General features: G+C 43.3%; 1 protein-coding gene across 13 annotated transcripts in view; it reads right to left on the reverse strand.

The window, feature by feature from the left end:
* Positions 1–24,779, reverse strand: part of fam184ab (family with sequence similarity 184 member Ab) — a 189,140-nt gene extending 164,361 nt beyond the window's left edge. For all 13 annotated transcript variants that reach the window (XM_078212733.1, XM_078212732.1, XM_078212727.1 and 10 more), the window contains exon 1: positions 24,286–24,779. In XM_078212733.1, coding sequence (XP_078068859.1) covers positions 24,286–24,420 — 135 coding nt within the window. In that variant the 5' untranslated portion in view covers positions 24,421–24,779. The remainder of the gene's footprint in view (positions 1–24,285) is intronic.
* Positions 24,780–25,430: the final 651 nt, after the last annotated feature.

Here is a 25,430-nt window from a genome sequence, read left to right on the forward strand (position 1 = left end):
ATAAGCTTTAATTTTGTTCACTATTCTTTTGTGTGGGACCTTGTCAAAAGCCTTTTGAATGTCCAGATACATAACATCCACTGGTTCACCCTTGTCCACTCTTACAGCACAGTGGTTAGCACTGGTGCCTCAGAGCGCCAGGGACCTGGGTTCGATTCCTGGCTTGGGTCACTGTCTGTGCAGAGTCTGCATGTTCTCCCCATGTCTGCATGCGTTTCCTTCAGGTGCTCTGGTTTCCTCCCACAGTCCAAAAGACATACTGGTTAGGTGCACTGACCATGCTAAATTCTCCCTCAGTGTACCCAAACAGGCGCCGTCACAGTGTGGCAACTAGGGGATTTTCACAGTAACTTCATTGCAGTGTTAATGTAAGCCTACTTGCGACACTAATAAATAAAATTTAAAAAAATTTAAAATCCTCCAAATAATTCCAGAAGATTTGTCAAACACAATTTGCCTTTAGTGAATCTATGCTGACTTGGACCGATCTTGTCACCGCTTTCCAAATGCTCAGTTGTTACATCCTTAATAATTGACTCCAGCATTTTCCCCACCACCAATATCAAGCTAACTGGGCTATAATCCCCTGTTTTCTCTCTCCCTCCTTTTTTAAAAAGTGGGGTTACATTAGCTATCCTCCAATCCATTGGAATACTTCTAGAGTCTATAGAATGCTGGAAAATAATCGCCAATGCATCCACTATTTTTAGGACCACTTCCTTATTTGGGCCTCCTCTTGCTATCCCATTTATAATCCTCTTCAGCAGCAATGATTAACCCCAGGATCCTACTGTTGTGGGAAAATTGCCACCGGAGTCAGGCTGGAGGTTCAACAATACAGTTTTATTTAACGAAGCTTCATGGAGAAAGGCACTGGCACTCCGCAGTACTTTAGCAGCTACCTTCTCTCAATGATACAATAGGAGTTGTTCATTTTCATCCTTTTCAGACAATGGATAGTCCAGACATTAGCCATTTAACACATCGTTCTCGCTGAGTAGGATCAATAGTTTAACATATCGTTACAGCCAGACATATACAGACATTGGCTTTTAACATCGCACTGTTTCATAGAATGGACACATTTCCTCCTTCAGTGACTTAGTTTCGGTCTATACATACAGTAATTGGTTTTCCTGCATTTATGTATTCCCGTTCCCATTTATGGCTAATCTCTTTATCAGTCCTTATTGTCCTAGGTTTGTCCTTATCTTAAAGTGCCGCAAGCCCTGACTGGCTTCCTGCAGTATCTGATTCCTGCATGTTTAACTTTAAATAACTAACTGTCTGTCCTGCATGTTTTAATTTCAAGTAACTGTCGGCGCTAAAAGTCAGTGCCTGCTTAATGTCTCTTTCCCAGGTAACTTTTTATGTAAGAAGTTTAACAACACCAGGTTAAAGTCCAACAGGTTTATTTGGTAGCAAAAGCCACACAAGCTTTCGGAGCTCCAAGCCCCTTCTTCAGGTGAGTGGGAATTCTGTTCACAAACAGGGCATATAAAGACACAAACTCAATTTACATGAATAATGGTTGGAATGCGAATACTTACAACTAATCAAGTCTTTAAGAAACAAAACAACGTGAGTGGAGAGAGCATCAAGACAGGCTAAAAAGATGTGTATTGTCTCCAGACAAGACAGCCAGTGAAACTCTGCAGGTCCAGGCAACTGTGGGGGGTTACAAATAGTGTGACATGAACCCAATATCCCGGTTGAGGCTGAGGGAGTTCTTCCACAAACCCCAAGAGGCCAACAGCGAACACAATGAGACAGCCAAGGAACCGGAACAGCCGACAGAGAGATCCGCAGTGCATCCGAAGAGGAAAGAGTCGAATTGGACTCCTCCGGAAGGCCGCTGCCCTCGACTTGACATGTATGCCCAAGCCGTCAGGAGGTGCGTCAACACTAAATTCATCAGCCGCACTCACAAGACAGCCCCGAACATCACCCAAGCACAACGCAACGCCATCCACGCTCTCAAGACCATCCGCAACATTGTCATCAAACCAGCAGACAAAGGAGGGGCCATCGTCATATTGAACAGAACGAATTACTGCAAAGAAGTGTACCGAAAACTGAACAACGAGGAACACTACAGACAGTTACCTGCAGATCCGACCAAAGAACACACCCATAAACTCAACACTCTGATCAAGACCTTTGATCCGGACCTTCAGAGCACCCTCCGTGCTCTCATCCCACGCACTCCCCGCGTTGGAGATCTCTACTGCCTCCCGAAGATACACAAGGCAAACGCACCCGGCCGTCCCATCGTATTGGGCAATGGGACCCTGTGCGAGAACCTCTCCGGCTATGTCGAGGGCATCCTGAAACCCATTGTACAAAGAACCCCCAGCTTTTGTCGCGACACGACGGACTTCCTACAGAAACTCAGCACACATGGAGCAGTTGAACCAGGAGCACTCCTCGTCACAATGGATGTCTCGGCACTCTACACCAGCATCCCCCATGACGATGGCATTGCTGCAACGGCCTCAGTGCTCAGCGCCAACAGCTGCCAGTTTCCAGATGCAATTTTACATCTCATCCGCTTCATCCTGGACCACAATATCTTCACCTTCAACAACCAGTTCTTCATCCAGACACATGGAACAGCCATGGGGACCAAATTCGCACCTCAATATGCCAACATCTTCATGCACAGGTTCGAACAAGACTTCTTCACCGCACGGGACCTTCAACCGATGCTATACACTAGATACATCGATGACATTTTCTTCCTTTGGACTTATGGTGAACAATCACTGAAACAACTCTATGATGACATCAACAAGTTCCATCCCACCATCAGACTCACCATAGCCTACTCTCCAGAATCGGTTGCATTCTTGGACACACGCATCTCCATTAAGGACGGTCACCTCAGCACCTCATTCTACCGCAAGCCCACGGATAACCTCACGATGCTCCACTTCTCCAGCTTCCACCCTAAACACGTTAAAGAAGCCATCCCCTACGGACAAGCCTTCCGTATACACAGGATCTGCTCGGATGAGGAGGATCGCAACAGACACCTCCAGACGCTGAAAGATGCCCTCATAAGAACAGGATATAGCGCTCGACTCATTGATCAACAGTTCCAACGCGCCACAGCGAAAAACCGCACCGACCTCCTCAGAAGACAAACACGGGACACAGTGGACAGAGTACCCTTCGTCGTCCAGTACTTCCCTGGAGCGGAGAAGCTACGGCATCTCCTCCGGAGCCTTCAACATGTCATTGATGAAGATGAACATCTCGCCAAGGCCATCCCCACACCCCCACTTCTTGCCTTCAAACAACCGCACAACCTCAAACAGACCATTGTCCGCAGCAAACTACCCAGCCTTCAGGAGAACAGTGACCATGACACCACACAACCCTGCCACAGCAACCTCTGCAAGACGTGCCGGATCATTGACACAGATGCCATCATCTCACGTGAGAACACCATCCACCAGGTACACGGTACATACTCTTGCAACTCGGCCAACATTGTCTACCTGATACGCTGCAAGAAAGGATGTCCCGAGGCATGGTACATTGGGGAAACTATGCAGACGCTGCGACAACGGATGAATGAACACCGCTCGACAATCACCAGGCAAGACTGTTCTCTTCCTGTTGGGGAGCACTTCAGCGGTCACGGGCATTCGGCCTCTGATATTCGGGTAAGCGTTCTCCAAGGCGGCCTTCGCGACACACGACGGCGCAGAGTCGCTGAGCAGAAACTGATAGCCAAGTTCCGCACACACGAGGACGGCCTCAACCGGGATATTGGGTTCATGTCACACTATTTGTAACCCCCACAGTTGCCTGGTCCTGCAGAGTTTCACTGGCTGTCTTGTCTGGAGACAATACACATCTTTTTAGCCTGTCTTGATGCTCTCTCCACTCACGTTGTTTTGTTTCTTAAAGACTTGATTAGTTGTAAGTATTCGCATTCCAACCATTATTCATGTAAATTGAGTTTGTGTCTTTATAGCCCTGTTTGTGAACAGAATTCCCACTCACCTGAAGAAGGGGCTTGGAGCTCCGAAAGCTTGTGTGGCTTTTGCTACCAAATAAACCTGTTGGACTTTAACCTGGTGTTGTTAAACGTCTTACTGTGTTTACCCCAGTCCAACGCCGGCATCTCCACATCATAACTTTTTGTGTGCCAGGCAGCCATTTTGTGTGTCAGGTATCCATCTTTATGTTTTTTCCCACTTCACTACTATAGAGGTTTAATGATTCACGTCAATGTCGATTAGTTTATATTTCTTCTTGACCACTCAAAAATTCTAACCTATCCTTTTTAATGACAATTTTGAAAATAGCAGAGTGTCGTTCCTGGCCATAATTTGTTACTTAAAATAGAGACAACAATATGATAAATGACCAAATAATCTGAGACCTTTTTATATGCTAAGTGCCAGCTACGTGGGTCTATAGAACTGTGACCATACTTCAAGAGTAATTAGTTAGCTATGAAGTACTTTGAGACATTCCGAATACAAGAGAAGCTCTATAGCAATTCCAGTTCTTTCTTTAATAAATCCCAATTTTACGAATGCAACTGTTTCAAGATATATATAATCTGAGTGAATCCCAAATTGACTTCATTGTAAGGATATTGATTAACAACATACAAAAATGACAAAGGGAAAAATAGCCAGTCAATTGAACCCCTGTCGTGGATTTTCAGAATTGTAACTAGCACATTTTCTTTTGTTACCATGCTGGGTTTTTACATTCTGCAAGTCAACTGTAACAGAAGCTCAATTTGGTATTAATTAAAACAGACAGATACAGAGTCTACTGAGGCAGTTTCAATTTGTTGCCATTTCTTCATTTTAATCAACTTTAATATGCTCCCATAAGTAGTTGCTCACCAGATTTATATGACCCTTGTGCATTTATTTAATCACTAAAGAAGGAATAATTAAAATGCATGGCTGACACTTTCCAGAATCACATTTAAGCGCTAGCCAATCTCCTGTGGCACTCAACACACAGCAACTGCAGAAATCATGTCAAGCAAGGTTAGAGGATAGCAGGAATAAATAGACATGTGAAGAAATAACTAGGCAAGGAAGAGAAAGCAAATTAATGGCAGAGTGATGTGTGGGGAGAAAGGGAAAGAGAAAGCACACTGGCAAAGGGAGAAAAGGAAAATGAGGAAGAACTCAAAGGGGAAGAATGGAAGGGTGATGAAAAGAGACATGAGAGAGGTTGGGAAGAGGATGAGGAAGGAATCAGAAGAAAATTCTTTTAGTTATGGGTTGCCAAGAATAACCTGAGTTAGTGAGGTGTGGTGAATTGCAAGTTCACAGCAGAAACTCTCTTCTGTGTTTCCTCCCTCCACAGAAGGGAGAAAACTATTTGAGGGAGGGTGCAGGAAAAGGATAACCTTTGTAGGCTATGAAATTCAACATGTGTTATGTATTAAGACATGGGGTGGCAAGGTGTAGTCAACATTCATTGCTGGGTGGAACATGGAATCCACTTGCAGAGGTCTCAAAACTAGAAAGGGAAAAGCACAAAAAAGTCTAGAGAAAGGAATTACTGAACCAAATAGGTTTACGCTTTGCACTATTTAACGAAGCATCATAATCGCAGCTAGACTGTGAAATTCACATGAGCAATAGTATAAACGATTTATATGAAGGAAAACACAGACTATTTTACATTTTTATTGTATACTTGGAAATGAAAGCACATTTTTCTTTGCACCAAACAATGTTTATATAATAATTTCAAATGTACAGGTTTTAAGTGTGAATGTATCTTTTGCAAAAAAAAGCTGCAGCAACTTTAAATATCAAAATTCAATTTCAACTTCCCTGGAAATAGCAGGCATTCCTGATGAATTCGTACACCTTAAATAAATCAGTTCTAGGAAATTGAGCCAGTGAACATCAATGATAATGAAATCCTTACTTGGTGAATTGCTTGATTATTTGTACCAACCACAGTCAACTGTCAAAGATTACCCAATAATCTATCTTCTTTTGGCAAAGAATTAGTAGAATGGTATTAATACAAACAAATACTATTGTTTCCTCCTGCACCTCAGATATTAAAATAGCTTCGATAGTACAGTTTATTTGTTCCCTGCAAAATACTGCATTTTGGATTTGTCATTGATGTCTTTCAAACTGAAATGAAGAAAATGTAACTGTAAAATTAAGTCAAAATATTGCTGGCAATCAAGCAAATGAATAATGTGGTGGTATAAACAGGGCCTAGTTTTAAGGCTGATAAAATTGGATATCCTAAATTTTAAAATTGGGCATATTAAAATCAAACACAGTCAAACCTCAGGCAGGCAATTGTACAAATACACAAACGTGTCTGCGCCTGACCCATCAACCACCCATCAAAGGTCGTTACAATCTATCGAGACTTAGCAGGAGATCATTGCACCTCATTGAAATGCACCGGCCTATTGTTAGAAGCACAGATCGGGCCAGACTGTCTGTCACCAAGAGTTCCTGTAGATACCTTATCTGATAACAAGTTATACGTAAGCAACAGCATGGAGATGGGACACCTGGGGGCGGACCATGGTGTCCTGTCAGGCAGACATCAAGAAACCCACTGGGTATTGGAACCCCCTCCTGGAACCTCATTGGCCGGAAGCCAGAGAAGTTTCTGGAAAGACAAGCAGGCTGGGGGATAAAGGGACACACTTGGAGACACACAGGAGCAAAGACTCGACAGGGGAGACGGCAGTGACCATTCGGAAGACTGACCAGAGAAGGAAGGAAGGAAGAAGCTGCCGTCAAGACTCACCTTCGTGAAGGCGGACCAGAGGGACTCAGAGAATCGGGCCTGCAGTTCAACCAAACCATCTTTACGGGTAGTATACTTGAATCTGGGGTATCCTCTTGTTTTATGTGGGTAATTTAAGGGTTAATAGTGTTATTATTAATAAACTTGTTGAACCTTTACTTGTGTTTGTCCTTTGTCCATCTTGCAAATAAGGACACAGGGGTAAAACCTTAGAGTAAGCAAACTGGTCGAAAGTATCTGAGAATTAACAGGTACTACAATAAGCAATGCCATGACTGTGGAGTAAAGGGTAAACTCTACTACGACATGAAGAATAACCACTAAGGAGCTATGTCACAATAATGTTACTCAGAGAGAGATGTGTGAGAAGCGTCCAAGAAAGGAAGTGTAGCTATCTCCTGTTTTTTCTCATTATAGTTGTGGAAATAAAAGTATTTTGAAGTCAATATCTTACTAGAGTAGGACACCCAACGTCTCTCAAGACATCCCAACATAACAAATGGTGGCAGCAGTGACTACGCCCACAGAGGAATGATAAAAACCAGTAAGAAGCAGCCTGAAGAGAAGGCCAGCAGCAAAGAGGAGTTGGTGAAGAACTTCAAGGCAAACCCAGCAATAAGGCCAGAGAGGAAAAACACAAGAACCCCAGCAACTAGCAGTGAAAGCAGCATGGGAAACAGGAGCCCCAACCCAGAGTGAGCAATGACTTCTACCCTCCCTCTCCCAAAATCATGCCAAAACATAGAGGGTCCCAGACAGGCTAAGCAATGGGAAAACTGGAGAAGGCATTCACCATTTGACTGATGATTCTGAGTATCGAACATTAAAAGGCAATTTGATCAGAAATAGAATAGTCTTAGGGATTTGAGAAGAAAATCTGGGCAACTGTTTACAATCTCAGGAAGATCTGACACTAAGTCAAGCCATACAACTGGCCAGACAGGCTGACAGCAAAGGCAAAGCAAAATCTTTGTAAGATGTGCAAGAGAAATCCCACAAGAATAGCCAATGAAGTCATTCAATTTGCAGAATGCAAAACTGAAAGTATTGAGGCAGCAACCAGGGAAGCATGCTGAAAGGGCAGTAACCGCCATTTTTCAATATCCACACTGTGGTGGGAAAAAGGTCCACATGACTGCAGAATGTCCCTAATAACGCTATGAGTGTGGCAAGGTTGGTCATTTTAAAACAGTATGTCATTCAAAGAAACCTATGTTAGCAAAGCAGAAAGATAGATCCTTCACAGGAAGCTCTATACAAGCAATACTGGAGCCAGACAACCAGGAAATCACCTTTCTAGGAGAAATTATAGAAAATACCAGCCAACACTGGAGTGCTAACATTGAAGTCAATGGACAACATACAGAATATAAATTGCATACAGGAGCTGGAGTCTCAGTTTTATCTCACAAAGTTCAGCAGCTGTAAAAAAATTACTCTGCGATCTTCATCAATCCAACTCCAAGGTCCAGAAGGAATTAAGCTAAATGTTAAAGGTCAGCTTGATGCAACACGGAGGTACAAAATTGGAAAACCTCTTGAGACATTGGGTGGTATTTTATGAAAACGGGCGCGACTCAGTCATAAAGTGGGGCATAAAGCATTTAGCGCAATTGGCGCCAGTTTTCACAACCGGCACCATTTTATGACAATAGGATTTGTGGCGAGGTCAGCCTCTCACCAGAAATGGGCAAGAGGCAGGTTAATTTATTTAGATAAGCATTTCAATGTGATTAGCAAGCCCGGCGCTCAATCATCCGGGCTCGCCTGCCTTTATGGCCTTGTTGGGAGAGGTTCTTGCCGGCGAGGAATAAACATGCTCCCCATGAACGGGAAGCAGTTGACTTGGCCTCGTCGGTGGAACCAGAGGCCACTGAAGACCTCGGGGGAGGCTGAGGGCAAGGGGGTGCCCCTTGGGCAGTGCCAGACTGGCAGTGTCACCCTGGCACCTTGGCAATGCACCTGGGCAATGACCATTGGGCAGTGCCAATGGGGAGAGGGGGCCTGCAGCCATTCTGCAGCGATCTGTGGCGGGAGGGCAGCAGGACCATCAGTGGAGCGAGGGAGGGGGGAGGGAAAGGGGGCCCGCTGCCTTTCTGCAGCGATCGGTAGGGAGACCGCTGCCACACTGCAGTGATTGTGGGGGGAGGGTAGCAGTACCGCGATCAGTGGGAGAGGGTGGGGTCCGTGATCGGTCTGGGCAGCCGGGGTGGGGCCGGCGGGCTCTGCATCACGGGCCATGGGCCCCCACGATTGTAAGGGGGGGGGGGGGTGTGTGGAGCTGCTTCAGGCTAAGTGCAGTAGCAGGGGCCTGACAGCTCTCTCTTTGTCAGACTCCTGCTACTGCCAATGCGCATGTGCAGCATCAGAGGTCTGAAAATGTGCACTACCTCCTTCTGCAGGCTTTCGGCATGTTAAGCCCCCACCCACAGGCTCCTGCAGCAAGCAATAGACTTGCTCAACATTTTGCAGCCAGAGTCCATATGGTGGGGGGGCTGAAAACGCGGGGAAAAAATAGATCTGAAATTCCAAGTTCCACAGCCACCCGGCACTTAGAAAACAAAATGGTAAAATACTGCCCATTATGTTATTCAGAATCAGGAATGCCCTTCGTTGAGTAGGAAAGACTATGCAGATCTGAACCTAATCCTGAAAAGACAAGAGCCAAGGAATCAATTTAGAAAAATGTTTCCAAAACTTGAGGCTTGAGAAAATTGAAAATCGTGTACCACTTCACACTCAATACAGATGCAAATGTCATTCATCTATTTTCACCGGAGGATCTCACTCCCATTTCTCAAATGTGTCAGAAATGTAACTGAATGAAATTAGTACCAGTTTCAAAGCCAAATGGCTCTATCCGAATCTGCATTGACCTGACGAAACTGAACAAGGCTATGGAACAAGAAGTACATCCAATTACATCAGGTGACGAGAACCTAGCCAAACTTGAAGTACTATTTTTACCAAGCTCAACGCAAACCATGAACTTCTGGCTGTTACCACTGGATCAGGAGTCACAACTCCTCACCACCACCCTAGGGAACACAGTGATGTGGTGGTATTGTCACTGAACTAGCAATTCTAAAGACCCAGGGTAATGGTCCTGGGACCCAGGTTCGAATCCCACAAAGATAGATGGTGAAATTTGAATTTTAAAAATCTGGAATTAAAATTCTAATGATAACCAAGCATGGAACTACCCCAGAGAAACCTTTGGAGGAGAACCCTTCTGTGATACAGCTCTAACACAGCATTCACAGGGACAGCATTCTAATACAATTCTCAGCTTCTTGTCACAGATACAGGTTGCTTACACAGTTAATCAGTACACAAAGCATTGTTTTAAAATTTCAATTTTGCCAATGTAGGCTTATAATTAAACCTTCAACAACAGCTTCTAGCTAGAAAACAGTCTCTTTTTCTAAAAAGAGAACACTCAATGTAACTACTAGCTTTGACTGAGGAGAAGCAGTGGATGTGGTTTATTAAGGCTTTCAGCAAGGTCTCACATAGCAGACTACTATGTAAAGTTACAAGCACATGGGATCGCAGGTAATGTTTTGAGATTAATAGAAAACTGGCTGGCAGATAGGAAGCAAAAAGCTGCATAAATGGGTCTTTTTCTGATTGGCAGTCAGTGACTAGTGGGGTTCCGCAGGGATCTGTGCTGGGACCCCAACTGTTCCCATTATATATTAGTGGTTTGGAAGAGGGAACTGACAGTATTATCTCCAGATTTGCAGATGATACAAAGTTGGATGGGAGGATGAGCTGTGAGGAGGATGCGGAGATGCTTCAGCGTGATTTGGACAGGCTGTGTGTGTGGGCATCTGCATGACAGATGCAGTATAATGTGGCTAAATTTGAGGTTATCTGCTTTGGTTGCAATAATAGGCAGACAGGTTATTACTTGAATGGGTGTAAATTGAGAGAGGTGAATACTCAACGAGACCTTGGAGTCCTTGTGCATCAGTCACTGAAAGTAAGTGCGCAGGTACAGCAGGCAGTACGAAAGCAAATGGTACGCTGGCCTTCATAACGAAAGGATTTGAGAATAGGGTTAAGGATGTTTTGCTGCAATTGTATAGGATGTTGGTGAGGCCACATCTGGAATATTGTGTGCAGTTTTGGTGTCCCTGCTATAGAGGGAGTACAGCGAAGGTTTATCAGGCTGATTCCTGGAATGGCAGGTCAGTCATATGAGAAGAGATTAAGTCAGTTAGGATTGTATTCACTGAGGTTTAGAAGAGCGAGAGAGGATCTCATAGAAACGTATAAAATTCTAACAGGGTTAGACAGGTTAGATACAGAAAGAATGTGCCCAATGGTGGGGGAGTCCAGAACTAAAGAACAAAGGACAAAGAACAGTTCAGCACAGGAACAGGCCCTTCGGCCCTCCAAGCCTGCGCCGATCATGTTTACCTATCTAGACCAACCACTTATATCCCTCTATTCCCTGTTTGTTCATATGCCTATTGAGATAAGTCATAAATGTGGCTAACGTAACTGCCTCAACCACCTCAATTGGCAGTGCATTCCAGGCCCCCACCATCCTGTGTAAAATATTTCCCCACACATCTCCATTGAACCTTTCCCCCCCTTATCTCGAACTTGTGTCCCCTTGTAATTGTCATTTCAACCCTGGGAAAAAGCTTTCAACTGTTCACCCTATCTGTAGAACATTGAACGTTACAGCGCGGTACAATCCCTTCGGCCCTCGATGTTGCGCAGACCTGTGAAACCAATCTAAAGCCCATCTAACCTACACTATTCCAATATCATCCATATGTTTATCCAATGACCATTTAAATGCCCTTAATGTTGGCGAGTCCACTACTGTTGCAGGCAGGGCATTCCACGCCCTTACTACTCCGAGTAAAGAACCTACCTCTGACATCTGTCCTATATCTATCACCCCTCAATTTAAAGCTATGTCCCCTCATGCGAGCCATCACCATCCGAGGAAAAAGGCTCTCACTGTCCACCCTATCTAATCCTCTGATCATCTTATATGCCTCTATTAAGTCACCTCTTAACCTTCTTCTCTCTAACGAAAACAGCCTCAAGTCCCTCAGCCTTTCCTCCTTAAGACCTTCCCACCATACCAGGCAACATCCTGGTAAATCTCCTCTGCACCCTTTCCAATGCTTCCACATCCTTTCTATAATGCGGTGACCAGAACTGTACGCAATACTCCAAGTGCGGCCGCACCAGAGTTTTATACAGCTGCAACATGACCTCGTGGCTCCGAAACTCAATCCCTCTACCAGTAAATGCTAACACACCGGATGCCTTCTTAACAACCCTATCAACCTGGGTGCCAACTTTCAGGGATCTATGCACATGGACACCCAGATCTCTCTGCTCAGCCACACTACCAAGTATCTTACCATTAGCCTAGTACTCTGTATTCCTCTCCTTCCAAAGTGAATCACCTCACACTTTTCCGCATTAAACTCTATTTGCCACCTCACAGCCCAGCTCTGCAGCTCATCTATGTCCCTCTGTAACCTGCAACATCCTTCCGCACTGTCCACAACTCCACCGACTTTAGTGTCATCCGCAAATTTACTAACCCATCCTCCTACGCCCTCATCCAGGTCATTTATAAAAATGACAAACAGCAGTGGACCCAAAACAGATCCTTGCGGTACACCACTAGTAACTGAACTCCAGGATGAACATTTCCCATCAACCACCACCCTCTGTCTTCTTACAGCTAGCCAATTTCTGATCCAAACCGCTAAATCACCCTCAATCCCATGCCTCCGTATCTTCTGCAATAGCTTACCGTGGGGAACCTTATCAAACGCTTTACTGCGATCCATATACACCACATCAACTGCTTTACCCTTATCCCCTCTTTGGTCACCTTCTCAAAGAACTCAATAAGGTTTGTGAGGCACGGCCTACCCTTCACAAAACCGTGTTGACTATCCCTAATCAAATTATTCCTTTCTAGATGATTATAAATCCTATCCAAAACTTTGCCCACATCAGAAGTAAGGCTCACTGGTCTATAATTACCAGGGTTGTCTCTACTCCCCTTCTTGAACAAGGGGACAACATTTGCTATCCTCCAGTCTTCTGGCACTATTCCTGTAGACAATGGTGACATAAAGATCAAAGCCAAAGGCTCTGCAATCTCCTCCCCAACCTCCCAGAGAATCCTAGGATAAATCCCAGCTGGCCCAGGGGACTTATCTATTTTCACACTTTCCAGAATTGGTAACACCTCCTCCTTATGAACCTCAATCCCATCTAGTCTAATAGCCTGTATCTCAGTATTATCCTCGACAACATTGTCTTTTTCCTGTGTGAATACTGATGAAAAATATTCATTTAGCGCCTCTCCTATCTCTTCAGACTCCACGCACAACTTCCCATCTACCGCTCATAATTTTGTAAACTTCTATCAGGTCGACCCTCAGCCTCCGTCTTTTCAGGGAGAACAATCCCAGTTTATTCTGCAGACTTGCAGTGGACTGAGAAGATTGAGCATGTGGACATTAGGAAAGAGGAGGTGTTGGAGCTTTTGAAAAGCATCAAGTTAGATAAATCACCGGGACCGGATGGGATGTACCCCAGGTTACTGTGGGAGGCGAGGGAAGAGATTGCTGAGCCTCTGGTGATGCTGTTTGCGTCATCAATGGAGATGGGAGAGGTTCCGGGGAATTGCGGATGTGGTTCCGTTATTCAAGAAAGGGTGAAGAGATAGCCCGGGAAATTATAGACCAGTGAGTCTAACCTCAGTGGTTGGTAAGTTGATGAAGAAGATCCTGAGAGGCAGGATTTATGAACATCTGGAGAGGAATAGTATGATCAGAAATAGCCAGCATGGCTTTGTCCAAGGCAGATCATGCCTTACGAGCCTAATTTGAATTTTTTGAAGATGTAACCAGACACATAGACGAGGGAAGAGCGGTAGATTTAGTTTATATGGATTTCAGCAAGGCGTTTGATAAGGTGCTCCATGCAAGGCTCATTGAGAAAGTGAAGGGGCATGGGATACAAGGGGACATTGCTTTGTGGATTCAGAACTGGCTTGCCCACAGAAGGCAAAGAGTGGTTGTAGATGGGTCTTTTTCAGCATGGAGGTCGGTCACCAGTGGAGTGCTCCAGGGATCTGTTCTGGGACCCTTGCTCTTTGTGATTTTTATAAATTACCTGGATGAGGAAGTGGAAGGATGGGTTGGCAAGTTTGCCGATGACACAAAAGCTGGTGGGCTTGTGGATAGTGTAGAGGGATGTCAGCAGTTGCAACGAGACATAGATAAGATGCAAGACTGGGCGGAGAAGTGGCAGATGGACTTCAACCCAGATAAGTGTGTGGTGGTTCATTTTGGCAGGTCAAATAGGATGAAAGAATATAATATTAAGGGTAAGACGCTTCGCAGTATGGAAGATCAGAAGGATCTTGGGGTCTGGGTTCATAGGACGCTCAAAGCAGCGTCACAGGTGAAGGCTGTGGTTAAGAAGGCATATGGAATACTGGCCTTCATCAATAGAGGAATTGAGTTTAGAAATTGGGAGATAATGCTGCAGCTGTATAGGACCTTGGTCAGACCCCACCTGGAGTACTGTGCCCAGTTCTGGTCACCTCATTACAGAAAGGATGTGGAAGCCATAGAAAGGGTGCAGAGGAGATTTACAAGGATGTTGCCTGGATTAGGTGGCATGCCTTATGAGGATAGGTTGAGAGAGCTCGGTCTTTTCTCTTTGAAGAGGCAAAGGATGAGAGGTGACCTGATAGAAGTGTATAAGATGTTGAGATGTATTGATAGAGTGGATTCTCAGAGGTTTTTACCCAGGGCTGAAATGGTTGCCACAAGAGGTCACAGGTTTAGGGTGCTGGGGAGTAGGTACAGAGGAGATGTTAGAGGTAGGTTTTTCACTCAGAGGGTGGTGGGTGCATGGAATCGGCTGCCGGTAGTGGTGGTGGAGGCAGATTCGATAGGGTCTTTAAAGAGACTTTTGGATAAGTTCATGGAAGTTAGTAAGATAGAGGGTTATAGGTAAGCCTAGTAGGTAGGGATATGTTTGGCGTAACTTGTGGGCCGAAGGGCCTGTTTGTGCTGTAGCGTTTCTATGTTCTATTCAATCTCTCCTCATAGCTAACACCCTCCATACCAGGCAACATCCTAGTCAACCTTTTCTGCGCTCTCTCCAAAGCCTCCACATCCTTCTGGTAGTGCATTGATCAGAATTGGACACAATATTCCAAATGTGGCCTAACCAACGTTTTATTCACTTGTAACATAATTTGCCAACTTTTATACTCGATGCCCCATCCAATGAAGGCAAGCATGCGATATGCTTTCTTCACCACCTGTGCTGCCACTTTTAAGGATCTGTGGGCCTGTACTCCCAGATCTCTCTGTGTGTCTATGCTCCTGATTGTTCTGCCATTTATTTTATAGCTCCCATCTGAACTGGATCTACCAAAATGCATCACCTCGCATTTGTCTGGATTAAATTCCAAAGACTTCTTACTCTGCTTACCCCAGTCCAATGCCGACATCTCCACATCATTAAATTCCATCTGTCATTTCTCCATCCAATTTTCCAGTCTATCTATATCCTACTGTATTCTCTGACAATCTTCATCACTATCCACAATTCTGCCAATCTTAGTATCATCCGCAAACTTGCTAATCAGACCAGCTACGTTTCTTCAAAATCATTTATATATATTACAAACAGCAGAGATCCCAGTACTGATCCCTGCGGAACACCACTAGTTACAGGCCTCCATTCAGAAAATTAGGGGTCATAGTTTGAGGCTAAGGGGTAAACCTTTTAGAACTTTGCTTCCCTTTTCCTCAATTTTACCTCCCATCCATCACCCCCTCCCCCACATCTTCATCTGTCACAGCTTACCCTCTGATTTCAGCTTCCCTGCCGTTTGGCCACTCACACCTTCTGTTCTCTCTAAGGACTGCCATTAGCACCTCTTAGCCACAAAAACAAGGGACAGGCTATGACTCATCTTTCATTCCCTCACTCTACAATGTAAATATCTCCCACTTTCTATGGCTTTTAGCTGTGACAAAGGGTCACTTGGACTCAAAACTTCAGCTCTGTTCTCTCTTTACAGATGCTGCTAGACTTACTGAGATTTTCCAGTGTTTTCTGTTAAGAAACAAGAGTGCTTTGATTTCAACAAACAGGAAACTTTGCAGGATGAGCTGCTTACCCTGATCCATAGGAGAACATTGCACCCACAGAACCACTAATGAGGGAAACATGGAGTGAAAACCCTCAGGAAATTAATTCAGAATGAACATTTCCAAAATAACCTAGAAAGGAACTCCATACTTGATCAGGGAGAGAAGACTATCCCTTTTTTTAAAAACTGAGGGTGTAGTGTCGGAAAATGAATATATAACGTAGGAATTAAGACTTGAGGGTGGGGCGGAGAAGAGATAAAGGGTTAACTCTTAACACTACCCTAATAATAACGACCGAGCATTTGCACAAGGAGCTATGTCATAATGATATCACTCACAGAGAGATGAGTGAGAAACGCTTAAGAAGGGAGCTGGAGCTGTGCCTTGTTTTTATATTACCTTGTAAGTAGTCAGTTATGCAAATAAAAGTATTTTGAATGAAAGGTCTTTGCCACCAGCTGGAATATCACTCAGAACAACTCAACGATAAAAGAATAAATGCCATGTTGGAATACCTCAAGGTAATCCCAAAAATGTGTAACTCAAAGTATAAAATATTTGCACCTGATCAATTGCACATTCAAATGGGATACATACTGAGTAGCTGAGTCAGACTGAAAAGGCACAGTTTCAAAAGAAGTATTGTTTTTTTATATAACCAACCATTGTTATATAACCAATACTATTTCCATTCTCATGCAATGGCAATAAACTTTCATGACTGTGTTCTATAATTAAAACCTGTTATTCCTGAAAACTTGATCCTGGCTCAAAAATTGTTAACACAGCTTTTAACAGGACTTTATTTAATGACAACAGCAACAGCTGTTAAATCAATTATCATCACATTTCAACTACAAGTTCAGCCCAAATCCAGTTTCCTTTGAATCCACGTATGAACACAAGATGAATTAATGATTACGGAAAATAAAATTCTCTATTTAGATGCCAAAATCACCAGTATTCAGTATTATACCAAGGCAAGATAGCCTTGGAGACTGATTTTCATTATGTTGAATTAAGGGACAGACTGTATTGTAGCCAAATTTGCTGATAGTAGGTGGAAAATCAAGCTGTAAGGAGGACACACAAAGCCTGCAAAGGGATATAGATAGTTTAATTGAGTGGGCAAACATTTGGCAGATGGAGTATAATGTGGGAAAATATGAAGTGGCCCATTTAAGTAGGAAGAATAGAAAAGCAGAATATCATTTAAATGGATAGAGCACCGCAGTCCAGAGTACAGCATGTCCTTGAACACGAATAGAAAAATTAGTATGCAAATACAGCAAGTAATTAGGAGGACTAATGGAATGTTGGCCTATATTGCCAGGAGGTGAAGCATAAAAGTTGGGAAGTCTTGCTGCAGCTGGACAGGGCATTGATGAGACTGTGGAGTGGTGTATAATTCTGGTCTCCTTACTTAAGGAGAGATATAATTGCATTGGAAGCAGTTCAGGTAAGGTTCTCTGGGCAGATTCCTGGGATGAAGAGATTGTCTTATGAGGAAATGATGAGCAGGTTGGGTCTCGACTTATTAGAGTTTAGAAGAATAATGGGTGATTTTATTGAACATAGAAAATTCTGCAGGAGCTTGACAAGGTAGATGCAGGAAGGATATTTCCTCTCATAGGGTAATCCAGAACTAAGGGGCACAGTTTAAAAATAAAGGATCACCCATTTAAGATGGAGGTGGAGAGAAATGTTGTTTCTCAGAGGGTTGTTAATTTTTGGAATTCTCTTCCACAGGGACCAGTAGTGACTGAGTTAATGAATATATTCAAGGCTAAGTTATATTTTATCATCAAGAAGGTTAGGGGTGATGGGGGACAGGCAGGAAAGTGGAGTTAAGGCCACAATCTGATCAGCGATGATCTTATCAAATCATGAAGCAGGCATGATGGACCAAATGGCTTAAACCTTCTCCTATTTCTTCTCACAACCATAAAATCTACAAGGTAGCCTGCATGATATATATAATTGTAACATTAACCTCATGAAAAATGCTGGTGAACAAAGCAATCAACGTTATAACATGCGCATATATTTAGTGTAAAATGTGTTGATAAAAGAACATCTCAACTTTCACAAAGACAGTCACTAGCATTTTTCTGCAGAATAAAACATAATCATAACATTACCCTGCCTGATCTTCTATTGCTGCCCTATTTAATCAAATCTACACTAGTTACTTAAAAAGCAAACAATGTTGTGACTAAACATTATTTTCAAGATACAAAGTAACCTTAAAGTAGTTATTACATTTGGAGACTAAATACCTTTTTAAATTATAGCTTTCTTTGCAGGAATTAAATCAAGCCTTTATTTTGAGGGAACTGTAAAACAGTTAATAAGGTTTAGTAGTTTTCAGTCAAAATGTATTTAAACGAACTTGAGTATTGCTGAGAAAAGAGAAATTTTGTTGAAGTTTTTCATCTTGCACTCATCAGAACAATTAAGAATACCTATGCAAGGGAAAACAAATTTATACTCTGAGTAAAGAGTGCTGATTGGTTGACAAATGGACTCTGATTTGTAGAGGCGTTGCCATGAAGAATACACCAATTGATGGTGACTGACAGTTAACTGTCAAACATTGTTCAAAATTTAAACCAGACAACCTGAATCCAATTGGTCAACACGTTGCTCTGAGGAATGGCTGTCACTCATTTTGTTTAGCTGAAACAGGCACGTGCACATGTTCTTTCTATCTACCAAGAATAGGATCTTGTGTATTAATACACGTAGCTTCTCGTATGCACAAATGTGCCAGATGAAAAGTTTGACTGACGATCTTAAATTGATCATCAGCATAATTCTTAGCGCGCTGATGATTATTTACCAAATGCAGAATCACATCTGGACACTGTGCTTTGAGTTTTGCAAGCACAGGGCTGTTTGGTACCTTGCCCGTTGCAAATAGTGGAAGAGACATGCTGTTTGATATGATCCACCAGTCTTTGGGACATATGGTCTACAAACCTAGCATCATACTGAAATTCATATACAACAGCATTCATTTATGTGACTGGAAGAACATCTTTTTGACTTGACGGCAATGATCTGCCTATCATGGGGAAAGAAACCCAAACCAGAAAAGGGACAGACAGAGACACGGAGGGAAAACAAAACAGGGTTAAGTGTTTTTGTGTTAACAGTTAAGTAGAATGCAAGATCCTGTTCAAAAGGAGGAGGATAGGACTGACCCTAAAAAACATACAAATTAGGAGTATATCATTTGACCCCTTGAATCTGCTCCACCATTCAATAAGGTCATGGCAGATCCTATTGTGGCCTCAAATCCACTTTTCTGTCTAAACCAGACACCCTCATTATTCAAGAATGTGGAAGGGGAAGGCAAGTCTGCTCGAAGGTTGGGAGTAACTTGGGATTTGATCTTTAACGCTCTATATAAAAATATATATATACACACACACACACTTCAGATTTAATCAACCGTGAAGGGAAACAAAACCAAAGTTACTGTTTGCTGTGAAATAGCTTGGACCTGTCAGTCCAAAAGCTAGATAAGGTACTGAAGCATGAAACTGAATGTAAACAAGACATTTTGGATTCTCAGCAGGGCCAGAGACTTGAAAGGAAACTGCAGTGTTAAAAAAATGGGGCCAGACTGAACAGATGGAGCAAAAAGAGGAAGTACTTCAGGGGTAATAAGATGTGAAATGATTGTATGAACAACCCATGTTTTGAACCCCCCTGGAGCTGTCAGCCAAAAGGTTTTTAGCAGCTAAATGCACCATCTGTTCCATATGTAAGCAAACCCAGCTAATCCCCTCTTTGATGTGCTTTGGGTTGTCAGTCAAATAACCTTCTATAACTCAATGGAATGGAAGGTGAGTACATAAACAAACCCTAATAGACTAAATGAAACTGACAGCCTCCTGTCAATCAAAGCAGTTCAAAGAGCCCAGGCAGAAGCAGTAGCTCATTCAAGCTTGAAAGGAGGACTGATTACATCTGTCAATGAAAGCAGTTCAAAGAGGTTCCAGAGTAGCTGGGGTTTATGAGAGAAAGAAAGGGAAATCCCCCGAGTGAAACCAAAAGGTTCTTTCAATCAGGGTACTTGAAAGAGATCTGGTCACACCTGGGATTTCTTTGAAGGCTTCCAGGTGGCATGGATATTAATATGACCAGGCCAATTCAAAGATTTTACAAAACACAAACAAAAATAAAGATGTTTAACAGAAAGTTACCTGAAATCAACATGTTAAGTGTGATCTCCACATTTCCCAGGGCAAGATGGGGGAATCTAGCAACAAGACCCTCATCCCAGGGTAGAGGTCTCCACCCTAGCCCAAGCCCACCCAGGTCACTTGGGGAACCCTCCCTCTGCAGCCTGACAGTGTCAGAAAGGCATGGATTTACTTCCCTGCCCACAGTGGGCGGGAATAGGAGTATACCGTGACGCCAGGGCATCTGGCCACAAACACGGCAATTAGACGTGAATGATTATTTATTAGTCTATATGAGATGAACCTGATCAGGGCTGGTGGAGTGAGCTAGGAGACTCACGTTAGGTTTGATGCCTGGCAAGAATCCCTTTATGCCGCTCACGCCTGATTCAATGGGCCATCAGAAATCCCATCTGCAGTGAGCAACCCCAGAGAATCACCCCTCTCACCTTTTAATCGCTGGGAAATTAAATTTATTTCTAAAAATTATCAGTCTTTACAGGAATCATAACAAACTGAAGAAAACGGCAGATATTTAACACTGAAACAGTAACAAAAGGGCAGCCCAGTGGTTAGCAGTGCTGCCCCACAGTGCCAGGGACCCAGGTTCAATTCCAGCCTCGGGTGACTGTGCGGAGTTTGCACATTCTCCCCGTGTCTGTATGGTTTACTCCGGATACTCCAGTTTCCTCACACAGACCAAAGATGAGCAGTTTAGGTTAATTGGCCATGCTAAATTGTCTCTTAGTGTCCAAAGATGTGTAGGTTAGCAGGGTAAATACATGCAGTTGCGGGTTGGGGCCTGGGTGGGTTTATTCTCAGTGCAGGCTCGATGAGCCAAATAGCCTCCTTCTGTACTGTAGGGATTCTATGAAAAAAGGTCAATGTACTTCACGTAAATATTAATGATGAAAGATCAGAAAACTATAGTTTGGCATTGCACAATCCATATTTATTTGCACCTTTATTATGTTTGACATATTACCTCAAGGAAAATTCACATCGCTTGTAAAAATAACAACATTGCTCCTCCTCATTCTGTCCAATTCACCCCTTGGAAATTTCATTATTATCAATGATGACTGAACAGTTTAGCTCCTCAATTGTTAAATTTCAAATTATTAACTTGGCAGATTGAAGAAGACACAAATGAAAATTAAGATCTATGCTTAAAGACTATAAAGTAAAACAGGCTGTGCAGCAGTTTGTAAAATACTTTCCAAGGCAGATATTTTCAATCATTTGGAGCTGGAGGCTGGATAAATACATTTAAATTAGTGAATGACTGAATATACCAATGAAACATTCCAAGCACACATACACAAAACATCCTCCCATTTGCAAACAGTTGTACCCTGCAAACATTTTCACATGTGCATGCACACAACACATGTACATGGTAGTTGGAAAACCTTTGTGATTTGTTATGAATAGAATGATGTGGCATAATTCCTTTTTTTTCACCTCTTGGCTAATCACAACAAGGTGCACTTTAGAGGGTTTAACCCCTTGAGTGCTGTAACTTTTCAGAACATACACCAAAACAAGCTGTCTAAATCAAAAGAAAGAATAAACATCTGTTTTTCACAACACCCGAAACGTAACTGCAATATACACCATTCCTCATTTCACACCAGATACACACACGTAATTTCTAAAGGTGTAGCATGCACTTAGATATCTTAAAGTGTCAAAATGTCACTTCTAATCAGTCCTCAAAATGGTAGTTGAAACACTTCTTGATTCACTGAAGAAAAGTGAAGTCTGGCGAGTTTTAGTGATGATATCACTTTGTTTCACCCCAACCAACAGCAAGCTTCTGGTTTTCCAGTTGAATTTGGTCAAGACCCGGCAGTGAAAAATTGTGCTGGTAAAATTAATAAGTTCCACTTCTCTGCCCAAGGTGACTTTTGTGGCAGGGTCCTCCCTTGTACTGGGCAAGAGGTGGCTCCCTCAAATCTTTGTTTCCCAGCCTGACTTGTCCTATCTTTGTGGATGAATGAAGTACTTTCAGGTCTGTCTGATCACAAGCCAGGCTCTATCATGTGACAGCAGTATCACTTGTTTTCCACTTCCACACAATAGGTTGATGGCCAAGCAATTTGCCAAATTGGGTTTTTGGTAACCCATCAACATTCTGGCCATGAATAGCCTCAGAAATATTTTTATCTGTAATTCTGCCTTCATGGGGCCAGCAAGTCAAACAGTTATTGTTACTTTAAGTTTCTTCAATGGAAAGTCTTCACAGTCATTCACATTTTAATGTCTTTCCAGAGGCATTTCCAGACATGAGGTTAGTCCCTGCTTTACACCTGAAGTCATCTGACCCTCTTGAGGCCCATTTTGCAAAACCAATTGTCCATATGTCAAGCTTTCTTTTAAAAGTAAAATGTCAGACTTCCTCACAGGTTTTAGAGTGATATGACACAACCATGACAAGTATCCTTTGATTTAGTTACAATAGTGTTGCAATCTTATTCTTATTTTTTCAAGAGCATGTCAAATGCCAGATATATTTGATCTGTGTTCACTTAAATACCAAAAAGATAATTAAATATGCTGTACTGAAGGGATAGTTCAGCAACCACTTGACTATCATCTCATCCATCACCAGTGCACAATCCCATATAAACAAGATGCACTCCAGAGATTTGCTAAGGGTTCTTTGACAGCATCTTCCAAACTTGCAATCTCTACCACTTGGAATACAGCAACGTTTCTTTTAAAATGAACAGATAAAGATGGCCTGTGTCATTCTGAAACAGAGGTAAACTTTCAGTTTGCAGACTGAACATTTGCTTTTTGATTTGAAAAATGCTAGAACTTCATCCGCTTCATGACAGCATGGCCTTGCTATTTAAAACCACATAATAGTCACTTCCTCTCTTGGAGATTATAAAGCAGTAACCTGAAGCAGTCAGGAACAGCCATTCAAATTGAATAGTCATACCCCACTTTGGCGATTTTCAGTGTATTCAATGATTTTACTTCCACAGAAAATGTTATAAAACTACTTGGAATATTCTAACGTTACTTCATGTGTAGCATTAGATGAGCTCCAAAAAATGTTTTAAAGCTTATCCTTCCATTCAAGGAACTTCACATTCTGCATTAAAGGCTTCAATTAAAATAATTTAAAATTAAATCTAAATACAAAATATTTTCATGTACTGTTTTCTCAGAAAAATAATGTTGGCATCAATACAGTTCTGCCACACTGCAGATAAAAGCTTTGATTAGCCTAGCAATTCAGACTTTTTCCAGAACTTTTTATGACAAAATTAAAGGTACACCACATTCATGCAAATGTTTCAAATTTCTACTGTATAACACTGATAGCAAACAATCAATAGTTTATAAAGCAATCAATGCACCATTATTTTGTGAGTTTAGTCAACAATTGAGACGCTATAGCAATTCTGTTTACAGATTAAACCTTGGTGAAAGGTAATTCAAATTCAATGTTTGAAAAATAAGTCAAAAGTCCGAGTAATGTAAAATCGGCAGTTTCAGGCACTTCTCAATGCACCATTGATCCCACTGATTTCACACATGTAAAACAGTCAAAACTTGCATCCAAAGCTTAACCCGATGTTAACCTTGTCAATTATGCTAAATGTGAATGGATTAGAATTTGTTTAAATTCAGAAAGTACTTCCGAGTTTTCCCATTCACTAGCTGAAACGAATCACAAAAGTAAACATTTACTTTTGGAAGTTATTACACAAAAATCCAATTTGAAACCGTTTTGATTTCACTTTGACTACTGATTACAAAACAACGTCAATGAAATCTCGTGTCAAACGTTAATGGTGTCAATAACACAAAGAGGCGATTGATGCCCATATTAACGGGAAGTCCCCGGGGGGGGGACAGTAACCTGCTCCAGTTCTGCTCTCTCCTCAAAAAAAAAACAGCGCAATGCGCGAACGCGTTTGGTAAGTCAACATTTTTGTGTCGGATCATTAGGGTGAAAATGTCATCTTGGAGGTGGGGGAAGAGTTTAAACTGGGGAAATGTCGAGTGTTAGAAATCAATCACACCAATGCGTGGGGCTACGTTAGTGCGTGTGTGGGAGCAGGCGGTGTTGCTCAGTGATGTTTGTCTCAATGCAGCTTTCCCCCCCTCCCTCGCTCACTCACTTTGGTCAGCTGCGCGATCTTCTTGCTCATTTTCAGGTGCAGCTCCTGGTTGTACTCGGCAGCTGCCCCGGGGTGAGCCGCCCCGGCCGCCGAAGCGCCGCTCTGATGTTGCTGCCAGCTGACTCCAGTCGCCATCTTCCCGCTCTTCACCCTCCTCCCGGTTACCGATCGAGCAGGAGCGGATGGGGCCGCCCGCCGACACTGGGGACGCGGATAGCGGCGGGCCGGGGGGCTGGAGCCGTCTCTTCACCGGCCAAAGGCAGCAAGCACTAACCGGGCAACGGAAGCTGGGCGGCCCGGTGCAGCTGCTGAGTCGGAGCCGGAGCTCCCGGGGACGTCATCCAGCGGCGGCCGGCCATAGTTTAGAACCGGCAGAGGCTGCGGATCCTCGCCATGGCCGCCCGGAGTCGGAGCCGCTGTTGTTGTTGTTTCTCTCACACTCACACACGCTCGCGCCGTTACCATGGAGCGCAGCGACCGTTTACACTCCCGTCACTTCCGACTCCTGCTCTGCTCCGCCCCGCGAGCGCCCACCCCCCCCCCCCCCCCCGCAAAAGGGGAGCTGCTTGGGGAGGAGGGATTGGTGCATGAGGGGCGGGGGTTAATATTGGGGGGGGGGGGGAGGGATTGATGCATGGAGGGGTTGATACATGGGAGAAGAAGGATTTATGCATGGGAGAAGTGGGATTGCTACATTTGGGGAGGGATTGATGTATTTGGGGAGGGATTGATGCTTGGGAGAAGAGGGATTGCTGAATGGGGAAGAGGAGTTGATGCACTGGCTGGGTTTAAGCATTAGGGGGTCGAGGGGTTTCTTGCACCTCAGGGGAGGAGGTTGATGCAATTGAGGAGGGTGTATTGATGAATCAGGAGAAGGGAGTGGGAAATGTGTTGATGTCTCTGGAGGGGAGATGGGAGGAGGTTGTAATGAGCAGGATGGATATGGGGAAAACCAGTAGATGTAGAGTGTTTGGATTTCCAACGGCATTCATAAGATGCTACTTAAAATGTTGCTGCACAAGAACCCATGATGTTGGAGGTTAAAATATTAACATGGATGGACAGTAGCTATCATCAGATTTAATACTTGGAAATACACTTGTAAAATAACAGGTCTTTCATCTTCTCATTTTGTTTCTGACATC

This window comes from Mustelus asterias, chromosome 5 (assembly GCF_964213995.1).
Source record: "Mustelus asterias chromosome 5, sMusAst1.hap1.1, whole genome shotgun sequence".
NCBI classification, from domain to species: domain Eukaryota; kingdom Metazoa; phylum Chordata; class Chondrichthyes; order Carcharhiniformes; family Triakidae; genus Mustelus; species Mustelus asterias.